At 40.2% G+C, this 26515-nt stretch overlaps 2 protein-coding genes across 7 annotated transcripts in view; one reads left to right on the plus strand and one right to left on the minus strand.

Moving 5' to 3' along the window:
• Positions 1–26515, plus strand: part of PTRH2 (peptidyl-tRNA hydrolase 2) — a 1137200-nt gene that overhangs the window by 486172 nt on the left and 624513 nt on the right. The gene's annotated exons all lie outside the window — the stretch shown is intronic.
• INTS2 (integrator complex subunit 2) overlaps positions 1–26515 on the minus strand; it is a 64487-nt gene that overhangs the window by 31859 nt on the left and 6113 nt on the right. For both annotated transcript variants that reach the window (XM_050764655.1, XM_050764657.1), the window contains exons 5-11: positions 24430–24543; positions 16820–16950; positions 16413–16586; positions 12025–12251; positions 8900–9025; positions 2250–2321; positions 2051–2165 (exon numbers count right to left, since the gene is read on the minus strand). In XM_050764655.1, coding sequence (XP_050620612.1) covers positions 2051–2165; positions 2250–2321; positions 8900–9025; positions 12025–12251; positions 16413–16586; positions 16820–16950; positions 24430–24543 — 959 coding nt within the window. The remainder of the gene's footprint in view (positions 1–2050; positions 2166–2249; positions 2322–8899; positions 9026–12024; positions 12252–16412; positions 16587–16819; positions 16951–24429; positions 24544–26515) is intronic.

Genomic DNA, 26515 nt, shown 5'->3' on the forward strand with positions numbered 1-26515 from the left:
CAGTATATAAAAATATATGAAACACAATTTATTCTAGGGAACTTATCTAAAATGGCTGTGATACACATAAATGTTCAAATGTTCAAGTACTCTGCTCTGTTTTAGAAGTGTCTTCTCAAACCCAACATTAAAGTGTTAATACTCAGAAACGGGACCAATATAAAAAGCACTTAATAAATACTGTTATTGGCATTTTCAGTCAGTTGGGGGAAACAGATTATTTACTACATGGAGCTGGGATAGCTGCCCTTCTGTGAGGACAAGAGAAACGTGTGTGTGTGTGTGTGTGTGTGTGTCTGCATATACACATATATACACACACATATATATGTATATATACAGATAGACACGTATACACTTTTTGTACATATCACACCATACACCAAAAGAAACTCCAAGTAGATTAAATGTTTAAATGCAAAACACGACACCACCAAAAAAAACTAGAAGAACATGTAAGTGACTATTTATATAAACCCAAGAAAGGAAAACATTTCTAAGCATAAGAGCAAAATAGAAACCACAAAAATAATATTTAATATACTACATAAAAATAATGATAATAATTTCCACATGGCAAAGTTAGATGGCAAAAAAGATTGGAAAAAGTCATTTATAACATATTGAACTCTCCACTTTTAAAGATACTATAAGATATGTCACTGATTTAATATTATAGCAGCTTTTCAAGAAAAAAAGTAGGAGTTGGAACACTACCACTTTCATATTACGTGTCAACTATAAAATGAATCCCAATTTCAATATTGGGCAAAATATATGTCTTGAAATATATGAAGATGTATGAGGCATAATGATGTATCTTTCCTTTTGAAACAGTGAAAGAAAAAAATAAATCAAAGTCCCTACAGGAAAATTAGGATACTGAGAAGCTTTTTGCAAAAGAAATAAACCAGGCAAAAGACATAGATTTTAAATACTAAAGTATCACTAGTAATCAAAGAAATTCATACTAGGTGATACCACTGTTCATCAACCAAATTTGCAAAGATTAAAAAAAAATAGTAATGCTCAGTCATGTGAAAGTTTAGGAAAATAGGAGTTTTTACTACTGGTAACAGTTAATTAAGCTGATACAATCTTTCTAAAAGATAATATGGCAGTACTCTTGAAACACCTTAACATAACCATACCTTTTCCTTAGCAATTACCTTCTAGAAATTTATCCTAAGAATATGATCCAGCCGGGCGCGGTGGCTCAAGCCTGTAATCCCAGCACTTTGGGAGGCCGAGACAGGCGGATCACGAGGTCAGGAGATCAAGACCATCCTGGCGAACACGGTGAAACCCCGTCTCTACTAAAAAATACAAAAAACTAGCCGGGCGAGGTGGCGGGCGCCTGTAGTCCCAGCTACTTGGGAGGCTGAGGCAGGAGAATGGCGTAAACCCGGGAGGCGGAGCTTGCAGTGAGCTGAGATCCAGCCACTGCACTCCAGCCTGGGCGACAGAGCGAGACTCCATCTCAAAAAAAAAAAAAAAAAAAAAAAAAGAAAATGATCCAACAGGTGTATGAAGAGATACATGTGAGTGCCTATGTGTGTATTTACATAAACAAGGATATTCCTCTAAGTGTTACACTGAAACTAGAAAATCTACATGGGAAATAATAAAGGACCCAGTAAGAAGATCAAACAATGGACTATAACACAATGCAGCCATTAAAAATTATACCGTATTATAATATTTATTGACATGAGTAAATGTTCATCATATATTAGTTTTTTTAAATCACCAAATATATATGTCACTTTAAAGAAAGAACAGACATCAGAATATTAATAGTAGTATACTAGGTATCTCTGAATCATGGAATTATAGGATATCTTTCCCTTTTCTGTGCTTTCCAAGGTTTTTGCATGAGTATCTATTATTTTAGTAAATAAAGGTTTCAAAATGCATTTTTTCCTAAGCACTCCTGATAAAACTTCTATTAAACAATTAAAATTACTTAAAACAATCTATTTACACTGCAACAAAATGTCCATCTTAGAAACACTTTTCTGTTTTTAGAAAGAAGTTAAAAGAAAATTACCTTCATCCCCAAAGTAGAACAGACCAAGTCAATGATAGCACTAAGCTGGTTGCTGTGAAAGTACATAGCCACCAATAATAACATCTCCCCAAAAGAAGCAGAGACGCCTGAAGTACTGTCAAAACAAAACAGGAAATATGAATTTTCCAAAGAGAGAAGAAGAAAAGCTTTCTCAACTAACTAAATCAAATTATCTTACCTCTCAAAATATGCTTCTTCTTTTATCATCCAACTTAGCCACACTACCATCAGCTGCTCCTGTTCAGGTGTACTATAAAATATACCAGAATGTCACTGGTTTAAATTAGATATTCTAGTATATGAATAAAAAGCATTCTGAAGTTATTTTTGGTAGAAATTATTTTTCCTGCCCTATTTTCAAGTATCAAGTCAAATTAATGGCTTGCTGAATTGGGCCATTAATTTTCATTGAAGTATGAAGTAATTCTAGAGCTCAAGAATGAGGACCTTTGCTTTTTTCATGGAACCCCTCTCAAAGTCTTAGTTGCTGCCTTCACAGGTTGAAAAAAGTAAGCTTCCTCACATTCCTCAGAAAACAAAGGCCCCTTGGGATTAACCTGTTAAACCAACTATACAACAGCTGATACTTATTTCATATAGAAAAAAATCTAGTGTTAACACGTAAGCATCAAAATATCACAAACTGAGTGCCAAACAGTAATAAGCAGTCCATCTTCTGGAAAAATGAAATTTAATTTATAGAAACCTTATGAGTAGATCTCAAAGTTACAGAGAAACAAATGATCACTAATCATGGAAAAAAAGGCAGTCACGGGCTTACCAGATATGAAAAATGGCTATAAAAATACAATGACTTTTTTTTGAGACAATGTCTTGCTCTGTCGCCCAGGCTGGAGTGCAGTGGCGCAATCATAGCTCACTATAGCCTCAACCGCCCAAGCTCAAGTGATCCTCCCACCGCAGCCTCCCAAGTAGCTGGGACTACAGGCATGCGCCAATGCATTCAGCTAGTATTTTTTATTTTTAGTAGAGGGGAGGTCTCGCTATGTTGCCCAGTCTGGTCTTGAACTCTTGAGCTCGAGTGATACTCCTGCCTAAGCCTCCCAAAGTGCTGGGATTATAGAGGCAAGCCACCATGCCTAGCCTAACAATGACTTTTTAAAGGGAATTCCTAAATTTTGAGATGGAGTTTCACTCTTGTTGCTCAGGCTGGAGTGCAGTGGTGCAATCTCAGCTCACTGCAACCTCCGCCTCCCGGGTTCAAGCAATTCTCCTGCCTCAGTCTCCTGAGTAGCTGGGATTACAGGTGTCTGCCACCACATCTGGCTAATTTTTGTATTTTTAGTAGAGATGGGGTTTCACCCTGTTGGCCAGGTTGGTCTCGAACTCCTGACTTCAGGTGATCCACCCGCCTTGGCCTCCCAAAGTGCTGGGAAAACAGGCCTGAGCCGCCACACCCAGTCTAAATTTAATTGATAAGTACAAGCTGACGTTGACTTCTGAAAAATTTTTCACCAATCTCTTTCTACTTCAGTGCAGTAAAAATAGATGCAACAAAAAGCAAATGAAAAGTATGCTGCTTCTATTACCAAAAGCTAAGAAAATAAAAAAGGTCATTCTCAACTATACCTAAACCATATAACGAATAATAAAGTGTTATGTAGTAGAAAGATGACAGCCTTTACAGCCTGCCACACCTGAGTGAGAATCCCATCTCTGCTAATTACTGGTAGTGTGATCTTGAAGAAGAAACACAAATAATCTCTTTTTCTTTTTCACTGTAGCTCTAAAAGGTTAAGAATTTCTTTTTTTTTTTTTTTTTTTTCAGAAGAAGTTTCGGTCTTGTTGCCCAGGCTGGAGTGCAATGACACGATTTTGGATCCTTGCAACCTCCACCTCCCGCATTCAAAAGATTCTTCTGCCTCAGCATCCCGAGTAGCTGGGATTACAGGCGCCCACCACCACACCCGGCTAATTTTTTATATTTTTATTAGAGACGGGGTTTCACCATGTTGGCCAGGCTGGTCTCGAATTCCTGACCTTTAGGCGATCCACCCACCATGGCCTCCCAAAGTGCTGGGATTACAGGCGTGAGCCACTGTGCCTGGCCTATCTTAAGAACTTTTAAATATCTTTCTAAACATTAGTTCTTCTATCTATAAGTTATGGACAAAAATACCTTATGAGGCTGGGCAAAGTGGCTCTCGCCTGTAATCCCAGCAATTTGGGAGGCCAAGGCAGGAGGACAGCTTGAGCCCAGGAGTTCAAGACCAGCCTGAGCAACAAAGTGAGATCCCATCTCTACAAAAGAATTTAAAAATTAGACAGGCATGGTGGCGCATGTTTGTAGTCCCAGCTACACGGGAGGCTGAGATGGGAGAATCTCTTGAGCCCAAGAGGCCGAGGTTGCGGCGAGCCCTGATCGTGCCACTGGACTCCAGCCGGCACAACAAAGCAAGATCCTATCTAAAAAAAAAAAATACTCTATAAGAGTAATGAGGATTTGAGATGTTTAGAAAGTACTTCAAGTAACGAAAAGAAAGAATTCATGTACCTAATTTTACACCATCCTGAAACTCCATTAAAACTACATTAAGGTTTTCTTAAAAGGCATAAACACATAAGATATTGAGGAGGGACAACACCACGAAATGCTGGAAGCTACAGAACATATAGATAAGTGGTAACTGACTTAGCAGACCTGAGGAAGCAAAATGTTAAACTAGTAGAAGAGAAAACCCATCCGTTTTACACCACAGAATTCCCAAAGGGCTCAAGCTACTCCAGGCAGTTCCGGGACCAAGAGTGAAGACAGACAAAAATTAAGAGGCTGACATTCTATATAAGTAGTAGGACTCCAAATCACCTCCTGCATCCTGCACAACTAGAAGAATACCCTTCCCTCAGTAGAGAGAAAACTGGAGATTTATTGTCTGGAGGTGGTAAAATCATGCATCTGAAATAAGGGAAACCAGGTATATCTGGAGCACCATTCTGAAAGTAACAGAATTAAGTAAATGATTATACTGCAGGCTGATACCTACCAACCCTTAACCCTTACTCTTTAACTCTATTTATGGGTTTCTGCATAGGCCTTCCCTCTCCAGGCCAGACAATAATCTTTAGAACTCTGATCAGACCAAGAGTTTCCCAAAGATCCACTTACGGGTCTTTTAGAACCTCCCATATTAGAGGTTCTAATATGCTTTTTCATTTCCTAGTCTTAAACATGAACAATCAGCTAGGCGCAGTGGCTCACACCTGTAATCCCAGCATTTTGGGAGGCCAAGGCAGGCAGATTACCTGAGGTCAGGAGTTTGAGACCAGCCTGACCAACATGGGGAAACCCCATCTCTACTGAGAATAACTTAGCTGGGCGTGGTAGCATATGCCTATAATCTTAGCTGGGCGTGGTAGCATATGCCTATAATCCCAGCTACTCGGGAGGCTGACGCAGGAGAATCACTTGAACCCGGGAGGCAGAGGTTGCGGTGAGCTGAGATCACGCCATTGCACTCCAGTCTGGCAGCCTGGGCAACAAGAGCGAAACTCCATCTCACTATATATATTATATATATATATGTGTGTGTGTGTGAACAAAATATATATATATATGTGAATAAAATATGTGTGTATACATATATATGTGAACAATCAATAAATATTGGCTGGGTGCGGTGGCTCACACCTGTAGTTGCAGCATTTTGGGAGGCAAAGGCAGGAGGATCACCTTAGGCCAGGAGTTCAAGATCAGCCTGGGCAACAAAAGTGAGACCCCATCCCTACAAAAAACTTTTAAAAATAAGCCAGGTGTGGTGGCCCACACTAGCCACTTGGGAGTCTGAGGTAGGAGGACCCGTTGAGCCCAGAAGTTCAAAGCTGCAATCAGTTATGATTGTACCACTGCATTTGCCCTGGGCAACAGAGAGAGACCCATCTCTAAATAAATAAATAAATAAATAAAACAAAAGTTAAAATAATAATAAATATTAAGTATCTGAGAAAAGCATCTAACTTAAAAAATAGAGACCAAAAAAAGGCAGGGAAAAAAGCAACCTAGAGAAAAGAAGCAATACAAATAATAAAATATCTTCAAAATCAGTATAACTAATATCAAAGAAATTATGCTATCATGAACCAATAGATACCATAAAGAAGAAATATTCAGAGAGCCAAAAAAAAAAGTGCTCTTAGAAATTAAAGACTGAGTAGGAATTGAAGATAAAGTTAAAGACAAATCCTAAAAGGCAGAATGATTTCTATTTTTTTTTTTAAGCTCTTTCACCCAGGCTGTAGTGCTATGGCACAATCATAGCTCACTGTAACCTTAAACTCCTGGGTTCAAGTGATCCTTCTGCTTCAACCTCCCAAATAGCTGGGACTAAGGCATGTCCCATTACCCCTGGAGAATTTTTTTTTTTTAAAGACAGTGTCTTGCTATGTTGCCCAGGCTAGTCTCAAACTCATGGCCTGAAACAATCCTCCCACCTCAGCCTCTCAAAGCACTGGGTTTACAGGTGTGAGCTACTGCACCTGGCCTTAAAATGAGCAAGTTATTTTTAGAGTGCTGAACAGGTTCTAAAATTCTATTGTGATGGTGGTTGCATAACTCTCTATATACACTAAAAACCACTCAATTGTACACTCTAAGTGGGTAAATCTTATGATATGTAAATTACATCTCAATAAAGCTGTTTTCTAAAAAGTAGAACAAGATGAGGGGAAGGAAAAGAGGAAAGGATAAGAAAATTCGACAATCATTTCAAATTCCAAATAAAAGGAGTTTTTAGACAGAGAACATGCAAGGAGAAAACATTACCAACAAATTAATTCAGGAAAATTTCCTAGAACTGAGGGACATGAGTTTCCAGGTTCAAAGTGCTTACTGAATGCCTAGGACAATAGTCAAAAAGAGACTCAGACTAAGGTATAACAACCAGAAATTTCAAAACCCTAGAGATAGAGAGCTAATCCTACAAGTTTCCATATTAAAAACAAATAAGCCACACAAAGGACCAGGAATCAGAATGTCAGACTTCCTAACAGAAGTTAGAAGACAAAGAAGCAACACCTTCAAGGTCCTGAAAGGAAATTATTCCCAAGTAAGAATTCCATACCCCATCAAACTATCAATCAGATGTTAAAGTAGGACAAAGATATTTTCAGAAATATCCAGTCTCAAAAAGAATTTACTTCACACATACTCATTCAGAAGAAGCAAAATGGCCAGGCACAGTGGCTGATGCCTGTAATCCCAGCACTTTGGGAGGCTGAGGCAGGTGGATCACCTGAGGTCAGGAGTTCGAGACCAGCCTAGCCAACATAGTGAAACCCATCTCTACTAAAAATACAAAAATTAGCTGGGAATGATGGTGGTCGCCGGTAATCCCAGATACTCGGAGGCTAAAACAGGAGAATCACTTGAACCTGAGTGGCAGAGGTTGCAGTGAGCCGAGATCATGCCATTGTACTCCAATTGCATGAAAAGAGTGAAACTCATCTCAAAAACAAAAAAAAGCAGTAGCAGCAAAATGAGGAAGCAATGAAAAAAGATGATGACATGATCACAGCTCAAACAAATGAAAGGATAGGTTTTCAATTTTTTTTTTTTAAACGAAGATAGGAGTCTCACTATGTTGCCCAGGCTGGCCTCAAACTTGTAGCCTCAAACAATCCTCCTGCTTCAACCTCCCGAGTAGCTGGGACTACAGATGTGAGCCACCATGCCCAGCTAAGATGATGACATGAGATATAAGAAACAGGAGATCCAACAAAAGGAAAAGGAGAGACGAAGCAAGTCTCCAAAATGATGGTGAAGGTCAATCCCAGGATGAGAGCTTTGTACTAATAGGTTTAGCTGGTAACCATTCCAGATCAAAATGCTCCTGAAGAAATCTCCTCAAGAAGATGAAACTCATAGACTATCTAATGAGTCAAAACATCTGGACAGAAGATTTAGGCTGGCAGAGAGTTTAGGTTACATGAATGGGACATATAACACCAAGAAAGTTAAAAGCAAAAAACAAAAACACAGGATAAATATTAATCAAAAAAAAAAAAAAACTTTTACAAAGCAGTAAAAAATAATCATATACTACATGGTTGAGTTCTCAGTAGCGCTTATATAATCGTAACAACTATATATTGATCTAATCTAAATTATTATAACCATACTAGGAGAATGAGAGGATAGGAAGGATATGTATGGATGTGTTTAGGACAGGGAGAAAAAAGACAGAGAACTAATTTCTCATCTTTAATACTTGGAACTCAATAAAAAATACCTAAAAGCAAAAATCAAGGGGTATCAAATACAAACATGTTATTATAGATGTAGCAGTAAAACACAAAATAAACAGTTAAAAGAATTGAAAGACACTGCCTCTAAGAAAGGTGAAATAGGAAGGAGAGAAGGAAGGAAGGACTGCTATTAGCCTTAACAAATCTTGAAGAACTATTTTGACTCCTTTAAACAATGTACATATAAAACTTTAATAAAAGATAAATAAAATGAATCAGATGTTACTGATACCCTTATATTAAAAAAACACAAATAAGCTGGACCCAGTGGCATGTACCTGTAGTCCCAGCTACTTGGGAGGCTGAGTCAGGAGGATTACTTGAGGCCAGGAGTTCAAGGCTGCAGTGTGCTATGATCATACCCCTGAATAGCCACTGTACTCTAGCCTGGGCAACAAAGCAAGACCCCTTCTCTTAAAAATTGAAAAAAAAAAAAAAAAAAAAAAAACTACAACTGTCCATGCCTAGACCAGCTTTTGTAGAAAGCTCTTATCTAATGCTACACAATTTTACTGAGTAAATAAAACTAAACCTTGAGAAAATGGAGCAACTTATATAGTTAGGTACCTGACAAGCGTAGAAAAGGCCAGTAGCATACAAAAGGAAAGTGAAACAAAGCGAACCCCAGCTGGCGTAGCAGGAGGACGGCTCGTCATCAACTGCAATAATTGCTCAGCTTCTTCTTCAGTGGGTCTAAAAAGGAATACATCATTAGGCTTTACATTTTTAGTTGGGATGAAGAAGAAAAAGTCAATTTTTAACCTTTTAGATACAAATGTTAAACTTTATAACGATACCTTGCTATTTATAAAATCTTTTTTTTTTTTTTTTTTTTTTTTTTTTTTTTTTTTTTTTTTTCTTTGAGACTGATCTGGCTCTGTCGCCCAGGCTGGAGTGCAAATGCAAAACTGTTGACTTCGCCCGGCTAAATTACAACTACAGTGTTTTACTGTAGACACAAATACAGGTAGGTCCTCACTTTGCCCTGTGTCATAAAAATGACCATGCAAGACTGCAATACAGGTGCAACTTTGCCCTGTGTCATAAAAATGACCATGCAAGCTGCAATCATGCAACATGATCTTAATAATCAATGGTAAAAAGTATGATTGTACTGTAGCCTTTAAAATTTTTGTCAAAACATTAAAAACTCTGTTGATTATAATGCATAAGGAATTTTTTTTTTTTTTTGAGACAAGGTCTTGCTTCGTCACCCAGGCTGGAGTGTAGTGGCAGGATCAGAGCTCACTTCAGCTTTGACCTCCCAGGCTCCGGTAATCCTCCCATGTCAGACTCTCACGTAGCTGGGACCACAGGTATGCGCCACCATGCCCAGCTTATTTTTTTTTTGGTAGAGACACGGTTTTGCCATGTTCCCCAGGCTGGTCTCAGACTCCTGGGATCAAAAAATCCACTTCCCACTTCCCTTGGTCTCCTAAAATGCTGGGATTACAGGTGTGAGTCACTGCATCTGGCCAGAAATTTTTTTTTTTAATAGTAAAACTAATATTTTTATAGTACTCTAATTGAAAATATTAGAAACACTAGGAATTAAAGTGTTTTCTTTCTTTTTTTTTTCTTTTGGGACGGAGTCTCACCCTGTTACCAAGGCTGGAGTGCAGTGGCACAATCTCGGTGCACTGCAACCTCCTCCACCTCCTGAGTTCAAGCAATTCTCCTACCTCAGACTCCTGAGTAGCTGGGACTACAGGCACATGTCACCATTCCCAGCTAATTTTTGTATTTTTAGTAGAGAGAGGGTTTCACCATGTTGAACAGGTTGGCCTGCAACTCCTGACCTCACTGATCTGCAAGCCTCGGCCTCCCAGAATGCTGGGATTACAGGCGTGAGCTACCGTGCCCGGCCTTAAAGTTTTTTATTTCTTCGTAAAGACTTTATCAAGAGTAGTTTAAACAGCCTTTGCCTCCTTTCTTTTTTTTTTCTTTTCTTCGTGTTCTTTGTTTTTGTAGAGACGGAGTTTCACTTTTGTTGCCCAGGCCGGACTGCAATGTTGCAATCTCGGCTCACCACAACCACTGCCTCCTGGGTTCAAGTGATTCTCCTGCCTCAGCCTCCCAAGTAGTTGGGATTACAGGCATGTGCCACCACGCCCAGCTAATTTTTGTATTTTTAGTAGAGATGGGGTTTCTCCATATTGGTCAGGCTGGTCTCGAACTCCCAACCTCAGGTGATCTGCCCGCCTCGGCTCCCCAAAGTGCTAGGATTACAGGTGTGAGCCACCATGCCCAGCCTATACTTTCATCTTTACTTGCCAATTGTCTCTTCCAATTATCTATTTTTGGAATATAATGTTCCAAAAACTGTTTCCATGTTTTGGAACATGAGTTTATTATGGAGAGAAAGGAAGCAGTACAGGTTGAGTAACTCCAATCCAAAAAATCCAAAATCTGAAATGCCCCCAAACTCCAAAACATTCTGAGTGCCAACATGAGGTAATGAGCTCAAAGGAAATGCTCATTGGAGCACTAAGGATTTTGAATTTCTGAAATAGGGATGCTAAACCAGTAAATGTAATATAAACATTCCAAAATCCAAAAAGTTCTAAAATCCCAAACACTTCTGGTCTCAAGCATTTCAGATACGGGATATTCAACCTTTACAACTACCTCCTCTGCTATATGTACACGAATGAAATAACAGGTGTGCAGTAACCAGTTACCAACAAACTTTGAAAGAAGTGAGGCCACTGGTCACTAATCATGATGTACATCCGTCATTTACTTAGTGGTATGTGGCCTGAGGAGCTCACAATCCCTATACTTTATAAAATTATTTGGTTAATGTATCATGGCAACTGAAATGTCAACTGTGTTGAGAGACCAGCATTATTTAAATAAACTGGGGTAACTGAAACTCATGCATATTGGAGACATGCAAATGAAGACTATATGCACAATTATTAAGAATATTATTCAAAAGGATTTTGTATGGTGACTAAATAAGAAACATTGTACTGGCCATGTGTAGTGGCTCATGCCTGTAATCCCAGCACTTTGGGAGGCTGAGACAGGTGGATCACCTGAGGTAAGGAGTTCGAGACAAGCCTGGCCAACATGGTGAAACGCCGTCTCTACTAAAAATACAAAAAAAATAAAAATAAAAAATTAGCCGGGTGTGGTGAGGCAGGAGAATCGCTTGAATCCAGGAGGCAGAGGTTGCAGTGAGCCAAGATTGCGCCACTGCACTCCAGCCTGGGCGACAGACGAAGATTCTATCTCAAAAAAAAAAAAAAGAAAAGAAAACAATGTACTTATTAATCACATCATATTAATTTTAAACAATTTATAATATCAACTGTAAAAGGAAACAAAGGAGAGATTTACTTCAACTAGTCAATGTTAAAAGATCACTCACAGATCATTCACTATAGTTTTGTCAAGCTGTGCTGAAATCACAGGTTTTTTTAAACTGTGATTGGAAATTGATAAACTGCTCTGGCTCCTCCCATATTTATTTATATAACTCTGTTTACAATCAGAACAAAATAGATGAATACATCTCTGCTAGGAATTCTTGGCCTTAGGATTTCATTCTTCTTATAGGCCAGCCCACTACCTGAGTCCAACAGAAAACTTTAATCCTCTGAATAAAAGGCCTTTGGTTCACTTTCTTGAGAATAGGAACAAGAAAGTAAAATGACAAAAAGGTAAAATATCAAACTATTGAATACTTGAGTCCAGCGATCCCCATCAAAGCACAGTACAGACGTAAGAGTGCACTGGCTTTCACAACATGCTCTTCTTTCAGCCCCGAATACACAGACACATTGGGCTCCATGTCCACATCAGCTTCTTCCACAATTCGGGTGCTTCTTACTGTGGGAAGAATGCCCATCAACTCCAGAAGAAGCTGCCTTCTCATCTGCCAGAGGACAGAACTGCTGGTCTCTCTTTTTCTCTGTAAGAAATATGGATCACAAAAGGAAGAAAGCATGAAGCATTTACTAAACTAAAAGGGAGCTAAAACACAGCTCCCCACTTAAACACTTTCAAATTGGCCTATTTGAGGAGATTGTCATGACTACAGAATCTCATTTTAACCAATCAAGCAAACTCAAAATCCACTAGTTTGTCTGAAGAATGAATATTCACCCTAATTTGGATTGGTTGCAGAGGAAAGACTAAATTAGTGACAATTTGAATTGTGGAATATTATTTAAATGGTACTTTCAAATACATAAAGACTAACAAAGTGATATGTGGTATAGGAGAAAATGCTCAGATTTTGAAGACATAAGTTCTTGGGGTTTAAATGCCAGCTCTACTATTAGATGATTATATATCTTTAGATACATTGGTTAACCTCTCTGAACCCCAATTTCCTTAATGACAAGGAAATATTTTATCAACAACATTTACCTTACAGAACTCCTATAATTAAGAGTTTACAATTATTGGCCTGATGCAGTGGTTCACACTTGTAATCCCAGCACTTTGGGAGGCCAAGGAGGGCAGACCACTTGAGATCAGGAGTTCGAGACCAGCCTGGCCAACATAGTGAAACCCCACCTCTACTAAAAATACAAAAATTAGCTGGGTGTGGTGGCGCATGCCTGTAATCCCAGCTACTCGGGAGGCTGAAGCACAAGAATCACAAGAATTGCTTGAACCCAGGAGGTGGAGGTTACAATGAGTCAAGATCACACCACTGTATTCCAGCCTGGGCAACAGAGTGATACTCCGTCTCAAAAAACAAGAGTTTACAATTCTATAACCCCTACAGTTCTTCAGGCAGGGACAAGGTCTTAGTCATCTCTTACTCTGCACCGTCTAACACTGTGCCTAACATACAGCAAGCACTCAAAGTCTGTTAAGTAGACGAATGAACAAAACTAATACATGTATGAAAGCAGTTCTAAACTATCCAGGGCTAGGCAAATGTTAATTATTATCTTTTGAGTGTTTCTAAGTAAAATATGATAGACCTGCTTTAATAATAACAGTAAGTTCAAAGAATAAAGGTTTATTGCATACAAAGAACAACTACAAACAAGATGAGCACGCCAAGTGCTTAATGCAGTACCTGACATATATGAAGCATCCAATAAATAAATGTTAACTTTGTTTTAAAAAGCAAAGCTTAAAATCAGTTTTCAAATGGGATATAAAGTAGAACTTGAATATTTTAAAACACTGTGATTCAGTTGCTTAAAAAATAGACTACAGGATTTAAGCAGTACACATGTTGTCTAGCTAAGTGACCTCAACAAGTTAAATCACAATCTCTATTAGCTCCTTCATAGGAACTCTATTCACATAGTTAAAATAAATTCGTTTTTGAAAAATTAAAATATTTTGCAAGTTAAAAACTGCTGCAAAATACATGTGCATAAGCAGGTGAATGTATAAAACAAAATGTAGCATATACATACAATGAAATATGATTTTTCTTTTTTTTGAGACTGAGTCTTGCTCTGTCACCAGGCTAGAGTACAGTGGCGTGATCTTGGCTCACTGCAACCTCTGCCTCCCATGTTCAAGCGAATCTCCTGCCTCAGCCTCCCGAGTAGCTGGAACTACAGGTGCACACACCACACCCAGCTAATTTTTTTATTTTTAGTAGAGAGGGAGTTTCACCAGGTCGGCCAGGATGGTCTGGATCTCTTGACCTTGTGATCCACCCGCCTCAGCCTCCCAAAGTGCTGGGATTACAGGTGTAAGCCACCACACTCAGCCCTTACTTTTTATTTTTACAGCTTTAGGGGGTACAAGTACAGTTTTGTTACACGAATTTATTGCATAGAAGTCTGGGCTGCTGGTGTAGCCATCACCCTGATAGTATACACTGTACCCAATACAGGTAACTTCTCAACCCTCACCCCCTCCCCACCCTCCCATCGTTTGGAGTCTATGATGTGTATTATCCTACTCTCTTTTGTCCATATGTACACATGATTAGCTCCCACTCATAAGTGAGAATATGCAGTATTTGACTTCCTGTTTCTCCATTATTTCACTTAAGATAATGGCTTTGGCCAGGCGCGGTGGCTCAAGCCTGTAATCTCAGCACTTTGGGAGGCCAAGACGGGCGGATCACGAGGTCAGGAGATCAAGACCATCCTGGCTAACATGGTGAAACTCTGTCTCTACTAAAAAAATACAAAAAACTAGCCAGGCGAGGTAGCGGGCGCCTGTAGTCCCAGCTACTCGGGAGGCTGAGGCAGGAGAATGGCGTGAACCTGGGAGGCGGAGCTTGCAGTGAGCTGAGATCCGGTCACTGCACTCCAACCTGGGCAACAGAGCGAGACTCTGTCTCAAAAAAAAAAAAAAAAAGATAATGGCCTCCAGTTCCATCCATTTTACTGTCAGACATGATTTCATTCTTTTTTATGGTTGAGTTGTATTCCATGGTGTGTGTGTGTGTGTGTATACGTGTGTGTGTGTGTATATATGTATCTCTCTCTCTCTCTCTCACATTTTCTTTAAGCAACCATCCGTTGACAGATGCTTAGGTTGATTCCATAACATTGCTACTGTGAATAGTGCTGCGATAAACATCCAAGTGTAGGTATATTTTTTATATAATGATTTCTCTACTCAGCAGTAGGAATGCTGGACAGAAAGGTAGTTCTGCTCTAAGTTCACAATGGAATATTATTCAGTCTTTAAAAAGGAAATCCTGACACATGTTACAACATAGATGAACCTTGAAAACATTATGCTAAGTGAAATAAGCAAGATACAAAAGGCAAAATATTGTGTAATTCCATTTACTTGAGGTAGCCAGAAAGGCCAAATTCATAGAGACAGAAAGTTGAATAGAGGTTACCAGAGGATGGGATGATAGGGGGAATGGGGAGTTATTTAATGGGTACAGAGTTTCTGTTTGGGATGATGAAAAAGTTCTGGAAATGGGCCAGGCCCGGTGGCTCGTGCCTGTAATCCCAGCACTTTGGGACGCCCAGGTGGGTGGATCACCTGAGGTCAGGAGTTCTAGACCAGCCTGACCAACATGGCAAAACCCAGTCTCTACTCAAACTACAAAAAGTAGTCAAGCACGGTGGTGGGCGCCTGTAATCACAACTACGCAGGAGGCTGAGGCAGGAGAATCCTCGAACCCAGGAGGTGGAGCTTGCAGTGAGCCGAGATTGCGCCATTGTACTCCAGTCTGGGTGACAGAGTGAGACTCCGTCTCAAAAAAAAGAAAAACAGTTCTGGAAATGAAGAGTGGTAATGGTTGCACACTGTGAATATACTTAATGCCACTGAATTATATACCTAAAAATGATTAAACTGCAAAATTTTATGTTATGTATATTTTACCGTAATAAAAACATATATACACATACGTATTAAAATTTAAAAATATAATAACTTATTTCAGTGACCTAATGCACCAGTTCTCATGAGTCTGGCCCAGAACCCTGGAGTTTCCCAATATTCTTTCACTGGGTCCGGAAAGGTATTAATAATACTCAAGACATTATCTGTCTTTTACTTTCTCATTCACTCACAAGGGTACAGTGCAGTTTCCAAAGGCTTCTATCAAGCCAAACATTGAAGAGATTTGAAAAAAATATAATAAAATAAAACAATATCATTCTTTTCATTAAATTTTGTTTGGGAAAACACAGTTTTCATTTAAAATATGTTATGTTCACATTTAATAGGATTATTGTTGTTTGTTTTTGGTTTTTTTTTAGAGATGAGGTCTCGCTATGTTGCCCAGGCTAAAGTACAGTGGCCAGTCACAGGCACAATTATCACACACTATACCCTAGAACCCTCTGACTCACGCAATCTTCCTGCTTCAGCCTCCTAAGTAGCTGGGATTATAGGCACATGCCAACACACCAGCTGTTGCTATTTTTAAATAATTAAATAAATATTTCGAATATTTAAGTGTTGATTTTTAATATGGTAAATATCAATAGAAAAAAGCCACATAAACAAAAGCTCTTTGGTATCCTTAGTGATTTTTTAAAATATAAGGAAGTCCCTGAAACTAGAAAGTGTGAGAACCACTTGCCTAATGACATCATTCAAAAAATGTTTCTTTCTCTCTTAGTAGCTGCTAAAATATTCTAATCCTTAGCCTATACAGAGATTTAACCCTCACCTGCTGTCCATTTCGGATAAAAGTTCCAAACCAAGTGCGGACCTTCGCATTTGTTCCAAGAAGCAAACCACTTACAAAACAAACCAAGTCACTCACTCCATCCTCACAAGCTTCATTTTTAGTATGATCCAATGTCAAAGCCACACCAAGGCCTGGCAAGTGACATTCCTCCACCTAGCACAGCAAAGAAAACAAACTGAATTCAGTATCATAAGCAAAAAGGGCAAGGATGCTTCCAAATCTAAAGTGTCTAAAGTTTAGAGGAAGAAATCCTACAAAACATAAAAACCCAGAGAGAAAGGTAACATATCCAGTATATAAATAAAATTCCCAACCTCTACAGGACTCTAAAACCATCTTGAGAAGAGTTCTTGGACCTTTGTCTAATAAAACACGGGATCGCTTACCACCATGCCTCGGACCTTGAGGGCCTGAGAAGGATTCATTTTACACAAGAAGCGTAAGGCATCTGTCCTGCGCCTTCCTCCAAGACTTTCTTCATCTTGTCGTTCTCCATTTTTTATCAGGCCCCTACAAACTAACATGATAGAAACCACTTTCTTCAGCCTTGAGAATTAATTGTTTATGACGATTTGACGCGACAGAAGAAAAGGATCAGGGTATTTGAAAGCACAACAACAGAAATTGGCCAAAATGAAGCAAAAAATGAAAAGAGACTTAAAAAAGAACAGTAACCTCCAGGACAATATTACACACTCAAACACACTTGAAATTACGGTACCAGTGAGATAAAGTAGAAGACAAAAATACATTTGAGGGCCAGGGGCAGTGGCTCACACCAATAATCCCAGCACTTTGGGAGGTAGAGGGGGCGGGTCACCTGAGGTCAGGAGTTCAAGACTAGCCTAGCCAACATGGTGAAACCCCATCTCTACTAAAAATACAAAAATTAGCTGGGAGTGGTGGCGGGCACCTGTAATCTGAGCTACTCAGGAAGCTAAGGAAGGAGAATCACTTGAACCAGGAGGTAGAGGTTGCAGTGAGCCCAGATTGCGTCATTACACTCCAGCCTGGGACGACAAGAGCAAAACTCCGTCTCAAATAAATACATTAATTAATTAATTTGAAGAAAGTTTCCCAAGTTAAATGAAAACTCTAAACCCAGTTCAATGAGCCCTAGGTGGGACAAATGCAAAGAAAATCATACCAAGAAACATCATACATCAACTTTCTGAAACCAGTAATAAAAAGAAAATCTTAAAAGTAACCAGGGCCAGGAACAGTGGCTCACGTCTGTAATCCCAGCACTTTGGCAGGCCGAGGTGGGTGGATCACGAGGTCAAGAGTTCGAGACCAGCCTGGCCAATATAGTGAAACCCCATCTCTACTTAAAATACAAAAATTAGCTGGGCGTGGTGATGCGCAGTCCCAGCTGTAGTCCTAGCTGCTCAGGAGGCTAAGGCAGGAGAATCACTTGAACCCAGGAGGTGGAAACTGCAGTGAGCTGAGATCACACCACTGCACTTCAGCCTGGGCGACACAGCAAGACCCCATCTCCAAAAAAAAGAAAAAGTAACTAGAGCAGAGGATGGGCGCATCACCTCAGGTGAGGAGTTCGAGATCAGCCTAGCCATCATAGTGAAACCCATCTCTATTAAAAATACAAAATTAGCCAGGCATGGGGGCACACGCCTATAGTCCCAGCTACCCAGGAGGCTGAGGAAGGAGAATCGCTTTAACCCCAGGGTGAGCGGAGGTTGCTGTGAGCCACACTTGTGCCACTGCCCTCCAGCCTGGGCAATAGAGCAAGACTCCGTCTCCCCAAAAAAAAAAAACAAAAAACAAAAAAGGAGCCAGAAGAAATTAAAAAAAAAAAAAAAAGTAGCCAGAGGGAAAAAGAAACTTTACAGAGGAATAAAGATAAAATTTACTGCAGAAAAGAGAATGACATCTTTGGTTTTTGTTTTTGTTTTTTCCTAGAAATGGGATCCTGCTTTCTTGCTTTGCCACCATACTAGTCTCAATCTCCTGGCTTCAAACAATCCTCCTGTTTTGGCCTCCCAAAGTACTGGGATTACAGGTGTGAGCCACACACCCGGTCAGAATGACATCTTTAAATAGCTAAAAGATGATGCCAACCTAAAATTTTATACCCTTTGAAAATATATTTTTCCAGACCAAAAAAGCTGGTAAAATTTGTTGCCAACAAACCCACACTACAAAAAATAAGGGAAATTCTTCAAGTTAAGGAGAAATTATATCAGACGGAAATGTGGAACTACGGAAAGGAATTAAGAGCACCAAAAATGGTAAATATGTGGATAAATAGTATTTTCCCGTATATTTTTAGTCTTTATAATTAACTGTTAAAGCAAAAGTAGTAACAATATGCTCTAAGGTTTATAATTCATGTAAAAGTAAAATCCATGACAACAACGGCACAAAGTACAAGAGGACAAAGAAAATAAATAGAAAACAAATAACAAGAAGATTCAAACCTAACCACTATAATAATCATATTTAAATGGTCTATGTATACAGTCTAAACACTCCAATTAAAAGACAAAGACTGTCACTAGATTTAAAAAAATCAAGACGAAATTATACCTGTCCACAAGAAATCCATCTTAAGATATGGATAGATTAAAGAGATGAAGAAATACATATATCACGGAAAAACTAATTATAAGAAAGATGACATGGCTGTATTATTTAGACAAAGTAGAGTTCAAAAGAAGGAATATTACCAAGAATAAAGAAGTCTATTTTGTCACGCCTGTAATCCCAGCACTTAGGGAGGCTGAGGCAGGCAGACCACTTTAGCCCAAGAGTCTGAGATCAGCATGGGTAATATGGCAAAACCCCATATCCACAAAAATACAAAAAAGTACCTGGGCACGCCAGGCGCAGTGGCTCACTCCTGTAATCCCAGCACTTTGGGAAGCCGAGGAGGCTGGATCATGAGGTCAGGAGATCGAGACCATCCTAGCTAACACGGTGAAACGCCGTCTCTACTAAAAATATAAAAAAATTAGCCGGGCGTGGTGGCGGGCACCTGTAGTCCCAGCTACTCGGGAGGCGGAGCTTGCAGTGAGCCGAGATCGCGCCACTGCACGCACACAGACTGGCCAACACAGCGAGACTCCGTCTCAAAAAAAAAAAAAAAAAATTAGCTGGGTGCAATGGTACGCGCTGGTAGTCCCAGCCACTCAAGAGGTTGAGGCGGAAGGATCACTTGAGCCTGGGATATCAATGCTGCAGTGAATCATGACTGCACCACTGCACATCAGCCTGTGTGACAGAGCGAGACACTATCTCAAAAAAAAAGCATATTTTGGAGGTTAAAAATCTCCACAAAGAGGCCAAGCACAGTGGCTCATACCTGTAATCCCAACAATCTGGGAGGCCGAGGCGGACAGATCACTTGAGGTCAGGAGTTCAAGACCAGCCTGGCCAAACATGGTGAAACCCCGTCTCTACTAAAAATACAAAAATTAGCCAGGCGTGATGGCTCACGCCTATAATCCCGGCACTTTGGGAGGCCAAGGTTCACAAGGTCAGGAGATCAAGACCATCCTGGCTAACACAGTGAAACCCCATCTCTACTAAAAATACAAAAAATTCGCCGGGCTTGGTGACACGTGCCTGTAGTCCCAGCTACTCGGGAGGCTGAGGCAGGAAAATCGCTTGAACCCGGGAAGCAGGTGTTGCAGTGAGCCAAGATTGCACCACGGCAATTCAGCATGGGCAACAGAGCAAGACTCCGTCTCAAAATAAATAAATATATTAATTAATTAATTAATTAAAAAAAGCCGGGCGTGGTGGCGCATGCCTGTAATCCCAGGTACTTGGGAAGCTGATACAGGAGAATCGCTTAAACCGAGGAGGCAGAGAACCGAGATCACGTCACTTCACTCCAGCCTGGGAAATAGAGTGAAACTCTGTCTCCAAAAAAAAAAAAAAAAAAAAAACTGGGCACAGTGGTTCACATCTGTAATCCCAGCACTTTGGGAGGCCTAGGTGGGTGTATCACGAGGTCAGGAGATCGAGACCATCCTGGCTAATACACTGAAATCCTGCCTCTACTAAAAAAAAATACAAAAAATTAGCCGGGCAGGGTGGCCGGCGCCTGTAGTCCCAGCTACTCCGGAGGTTGAGGCAGAAGAATGGCATGAACCCTGGAGGCCGAGCTTGCAGTGAGCCGAGATCGCACCACTGCACTCCAGCCTAGGCGACAGAGCAAGACTCTGTCTCAAGAAAAAAAAAAAAAAGAAAAAAATCGTATATGACACAAACAAATGGGAAAACATTCCAAGTTCATGGATTGGAAGAATCGGTATCTTTAAAATGGCCATATTGCCCAAAGCAATCTACAGATTCAACACTCTTCATATCAAACTACCAACATGATTTTCCACAAAATTAGAAAAAACTATCCTAAAGTTCATATAGCAAAAAAGAGCCTGAATAGCCAAAGCGACCCTAACAAAAAAAAAACAAAGCCAGAAGCATCACATTACCTAACTTCAAACTATACTACAGGGCTGCAGTAAACAAAACAACATGGCACTAGTATAAAAACAGACACACAGGCTGGGCACAGTGGCTGACGCCTGTTATCTCAGCACTTTGGTAGGCCAAGGCAGGCGGATAACGAGGTCAGGAGATCGAGACCATCCTGGCTAACACAGTGAAACCCTGTCTCTATTAAAAATACAAAAAATTAGCCAGGTGTGGTGGTAGGCACCTTTAGTCCCAGCTACTCAGGAGGCTGAGGCAGGAGAATGGCGTGAACCTGGCAGGCAGAGCTGCAGTGAGCCAAGATCGCACGCCTGCACTCCAGTCTGAGCAACAGAGTGAGACTCCATCTCAAAAAAGAAAAAAATAATAAAAATAAAAATAAAAAAATAAAAACAGACACACAGACCAATGCAACAGAATAGAGAACCCAGAAATAAAGCCACACACCTACAATCATCTGATCTTCAACAAAGTTGACAAAAATAAGCGACAGGGAAAGGACTCCCTATTTAACAAATGGTGTTGGGATAGCTGGCGAGCCATATGCAGAAGAATGAAACTAGACCCCTATCTTTTATCATATACAAAAATTAACTCAAGTTGGATTAAAGATTTAGATGTAAAACCTCAAACGATAAAAATCCTAGAAGAAAAGCTAGGAAATACCATTCTGGACACTGGCCTTGGCAAAGAATCTGTAACTAAGTCCTCAAAAGCAATTGCAATGAAAACAAAAATTGACAAGTGTGACTTATTTAAATTAAAGATATTCTGCTCGCAAAAGAAACTATCAACAGAGCAAACAATCTACAGAATGGGAGAAAATATTCACAAAAATGCATCTGACAAAGGCCTAACATACAGAACCTATAAGGACATAAACAATTCAACAAGCAAAACACCACCCCATTAAAAGTGAGGAAAGGACATTAACAGATATTTCTCAAAAGAAGGCATACAAGCAACCAAAAAACATGAAAAAAATGCTGCATATCACTAATCATCAGAGAAACACAAGTCAAAACCATCATGAAATGCCATCTCACACCAGTGACAATGGCTATAAAAAAGTCAAAAAATAATAGGTGCTAGCGAGGCTGTGGAGAAAAGAGAAGACTTACACATTGTTGGTGGGAATGTAAATTAGTTCAGCCACTGTGGAAAGCAGTTTGGAGTTTTCTCGAAGAACTTAAAACAGAACTACCATTCGACCCAGCAATCTCACTGCTGGATATATACTCAAAGGACAACAAATTGTTCTACCAAAGACATGTGCGCTTGTATGTTCACCCCAATACTATTCACAATAGCAAAGACATGGAATCAACCTAGGTGCCCATCAACAATGGATTAAATAAAATGCACATATATACCATGAAATACTATGCAGCCATTAAAAAGAATGAAATCGGCCGGGCGCGGTGGCTCACGCCTGTAATCCCAGCACTTTGGGAGGCCGAGGCGGGCGGATCACAAGGTCAGGAGATCGAGACCACGGTGAAACCCCGTCTCTACTAAAAATACAAAAAATTAGCCGGGCGCGGTGGCGGGCGCCTGTAGTCCCAGCTACTCAGGAGGCTGAGGCAGGAGAATGGCGTAAACCCAGGAGGCGGAGCTTGCAGTGAGCCGAGATCGCGCCACTGCACTCCAGCCTGGGCGACAGAGCGAGACTCCGTCTCAAAAAAAAAAAAAAAAAAAAAAAAAAAAAAAAAAGAATGAAATCATGTCCTTTGCAGCAACAAGGATAAAACTGGAAGCCATCCCTTCCTAGGCAAATTAACACAGAAACAGAAAACCAAATACCACAGGTTCTCACTATAAGTGGGAGCTAAACACTGGGTACATATGGACATAAAGATGGGAACAATGGATACTGGTGGGGAGGAAGAAAGGGGACAAGGGCTGAGAAACTACCTATTAGGTACTATGCTCATAACCTGGGTGACGGGATCATTCAAACCCCAAACCTCAGTATCATACAATATACCCATGTAACAAACCTGCACATGTACCCCCATGAATCTAAAGTAAAACTAGAATTTTTTAGAAAAGAAAAATTAAAACAAAGGTGACAACAAATTGAATAATATGTAAATAATGTTTAGAAAGGGGGATATAACTATAAATGTGAAAACTAAGACGATCAAATTTGACTTGGGAAGAAAAGTATATTTTAAAATGAAAAAAAGGCTCAATTCATCATAACGATATAATCATACTAAATGCATACAAACCTAACAGAAGAGCTTCGAAATACACGAAGAAAAAAACTGACAGAACAAAAAGAAGAAATAGGCAAATCTATAATTATGTCCAGAGACATCAAAACTCCTCTCTCAGTAATTGATAGAATAAGTTGACAAAAAATCGGCAAGGACACAGTTTACAAAGAACTTTTACATATCATCTGATATTCAATAAATCTCTTAGAAAAGTCAGGGAACTATTACACTATCAAAAAAAAAATTAAATAGAGGTGAAAAAATTTAGTCGATTTTTCTCAATTTCTACTTTATACTTCTCTGCAAACTGACAGCAGTAAGGCTAAAAAAGAAAGGTCTGATTCCTAGCATTTCTCATTATACATATCCCCTATTGCTCTCTTGATATTTCACAGATACATGTCTCTTCTTTGATCCCTGATTATAGATATTATATCTTCTAGTTCCTTGGGTTGTTTTTTTTTATTTTTAAGACGGAGTCTCGCTCTGTCGCCCAGGCTGGAGTGCAGTGGCACGATCTCAGCTCACTGCAACCTCTGCCTCCCGGGTTCACACCATTCTCCTGCCTCAGCCTCCCGAGTAGCTGGGACTACAGGTGCCTGCCACCATGCCCAGCTAATTTTTTGCATTTTTTTTCAGTAGAGACAGGGTTTCATCGTGTTAGCCAGGATGGTCTCGGTCTCCTGACCTTGTGATCTACCCGCCTCGGCCTCCCAAAGTGCTGGGATTACAGGTGCGAGCCACCATGCCCGACCCTGTTCCTTGGTATTTTTTATTGTGGTATTACAGCATTGGTGACTAATGGCATAAAAAATTTTTCTTTGCTACACTGTTTTTCTTTTTTTTTTTTTTTTTGAGATGGAGTCTCGCTCTGTCACCCAGGCTGGAGTGCAGTGGTGCAATCTCGGCTCACTGCAACCTCTACCTCCTGGGTTCCAGTGATTCTTCTGCCTCAGCCTCCCCAGTAGTAGCTGGGACTACAGGCGCCCACCACCACATCCGGCTAATTTTTGTATTTTTAGTAGAGATGGGGTTTCACCATATTGGCCAGGCTGGTCTCAAACTTCTGACCTTGTGATCTGCCCGCCTCGGCCTCCCAAAGTGCTGGGATTACAGGCGTGAGCCACCAAGCCCAGCCTGATCTTTAAACTCAATAGTTTGTGAACTCGTTATTTCTTAATAAATACTAACAAACTTTCAAAAGATACAATCTCAAATAAAATTCCATTAATGTTTCTTCTTAGGTCAACAAAATAGGTCCTGTACATGTCCAAGCAAATCTTCTCAATATCCCATATTAGAACCATATTTACCTTCATTAAAACTATCAGGAACATTGGCCACCAAGAGACACAAGAACCAGGCACCATTTCTAACATGCAGCAAAGCTTCAGCTACATCAACTATAGGGAGCAAGGAAGGGAGCTCTACAAGAAAACAAAGTTAGTGTTAGTCTTTGTTAACAGGTGCACTCCACCACACTCAGCTAATATTTTTTTTATTTTTTTGTAGAGACTGAATCTCACTGTGCTGCCCATGTGGGTCTCAAACTTTGGCCTTGAGCGATCCTCCAGCTTCAGCCTCCCAAAGTGCTAAGATTACAGGCATAAGCCACCATGCCTGGCCCCAGTGTTAGAGTGATATTTCTTTTTTTTCTTCTTTGAGACAGGGTCTTGCTCTGTTGCCCAGGCTAGAGTGCAGTGGTGTGATTATAGCTCACTACAGCCTCAACCTCCTGGGCTCAAGCAATCCTCCTGCCTCAGCCTCCTAAAATCCTAGAATTACAGGCATGAGCCACCATGCCCAGACAAGAGTGACATTTCATTGTATTATTAAATATCTTTTGACATTTCACAAATGTCATCTAAAATAAAGTACCTTCTTCTCATAGTCTAGAACTAAGCTGTCCAGTAGGACACCCACTAGCAACATAAAGATACTTAAATTAAAAACAGTTCGGTTCCTCAATCACACTAGCCACATTTCAAGTAATCCATAGCCACAAAGAACACTGGACAGCACAGCATAGAACAGTACAGGAAATTTTATTTTATAGAACTGGTCTAAAGAGTTATTTTCATGAAAATCTTAATTTACTTTTTTTTTTTTTTGCAACGAAGTCTTGCTCTTGTCCCCCAGGCTGGAGTGCAATGGCACAATCTCGGCTCACTGCCACCTCCGCCTCTGTAGTTCAAGTGATCCTCCTGCCTCAGCCTCCCGAGTAGCTGCGATTACAGGTGCCTGCCACCACACCTGGCTAATTTTTGTATTTTTAGTAGAGATGGGGTTTCACCCTGTTGACCAGGCTGGTCTCAAACTCCTAACCTCAGATGATCCGCCTGCCTCGGCCTCCCAAAGTGCTGGGATTACAGGTGTGAGCCACCACGCCCAGCCTCTTTTTTTTTTTTTTAAGAAAAGGTCTCAGCCAGGTGCAGTGGCTTATGCCTATAATCCCAGCTTTGGGAAGCTGAGGTGGGCAGATCACAAGGTTAAGAATTTGAGACCAGCCTGGCCAACATGGTGAAACCTTGTCACTACTGAAAATACAAAATTGGCTGGACATGGTGGCGTATGCCTGTAATCCCAGCTACTCAGGAGGCTGAGGCAGGAGAATCACTTGAACCCCAGAGGCAGAGGTTGCAGTGAGCTAAGACCACATCACTGCACTCCAGCCTGGGTGACAGAGTGAGACTCCATCTCAAAAAAAAAGACAAGGTCTCAGTCTGGACAGAGTGCAATGGCACAATCATGGCTCACTACAGCCTCAATCTCCCAGGCTCAAGCCATCCTCCTGCCTCAGCTTCCCATACAGCTGGGACTACAGGTATACACCACCACACCAGGCTAATTTTTTTCATTTTTGTAGAGACAAGGTCTCACTATGTTGCCCAGGCTGGTCTTGAACTCCTGAGCTCAAGTGATCCTCCTGCTTTGGCCTCCCAAAGTGCTGGGATTACAGGCACGAGCGACAGCCTTCTTTACATTTTTCTGTCCTCTTTTATTTCTATCATTCACAACTATTATATAGAATCTGGAAAATACAAAAAGGTACACCGAAGAAAATTAAAATCTGCTCTAATCCCATCATTCAAAGTTAATATAAAATGTTTTCACAGGCCTGTAGTCCCAGTTATTCAGAAGGCTGAAGTGGGAGGATCCCTTGAGTCCGGGAATTCAAGGCTGCAGTGGGCTACGATCCTGCCACCGTACTCCAGCCTGAGCAACAGAGCAAAACTCTGTCTCTAAAAAAAAACAAGTATTTTATTTTAATTCACCAAGGGTATTGTTCTTGCTTTAACTTTTAACAAAACTGGGATTATATTCTACTTAACACTTTGCCCTTTGCTTTTCTCACTTAACATATTGTAAATATTTTCCAAAATCATTTAAAATCATTAA

This window comes from Macaca thibetana, chromosome 16 (assembly GCF_024542745.1).
Source record: "Macaca thibetana thibetana isolate TM-01 chromosome 16, ASM2454274v1, whole genome shotgun sequence".
Lineage (NCBI taxonomy): Eukaryota > Metazoa > Chordata > Mammalia > Primates > Cercopithecidae > Macaca > Macaca thibetana.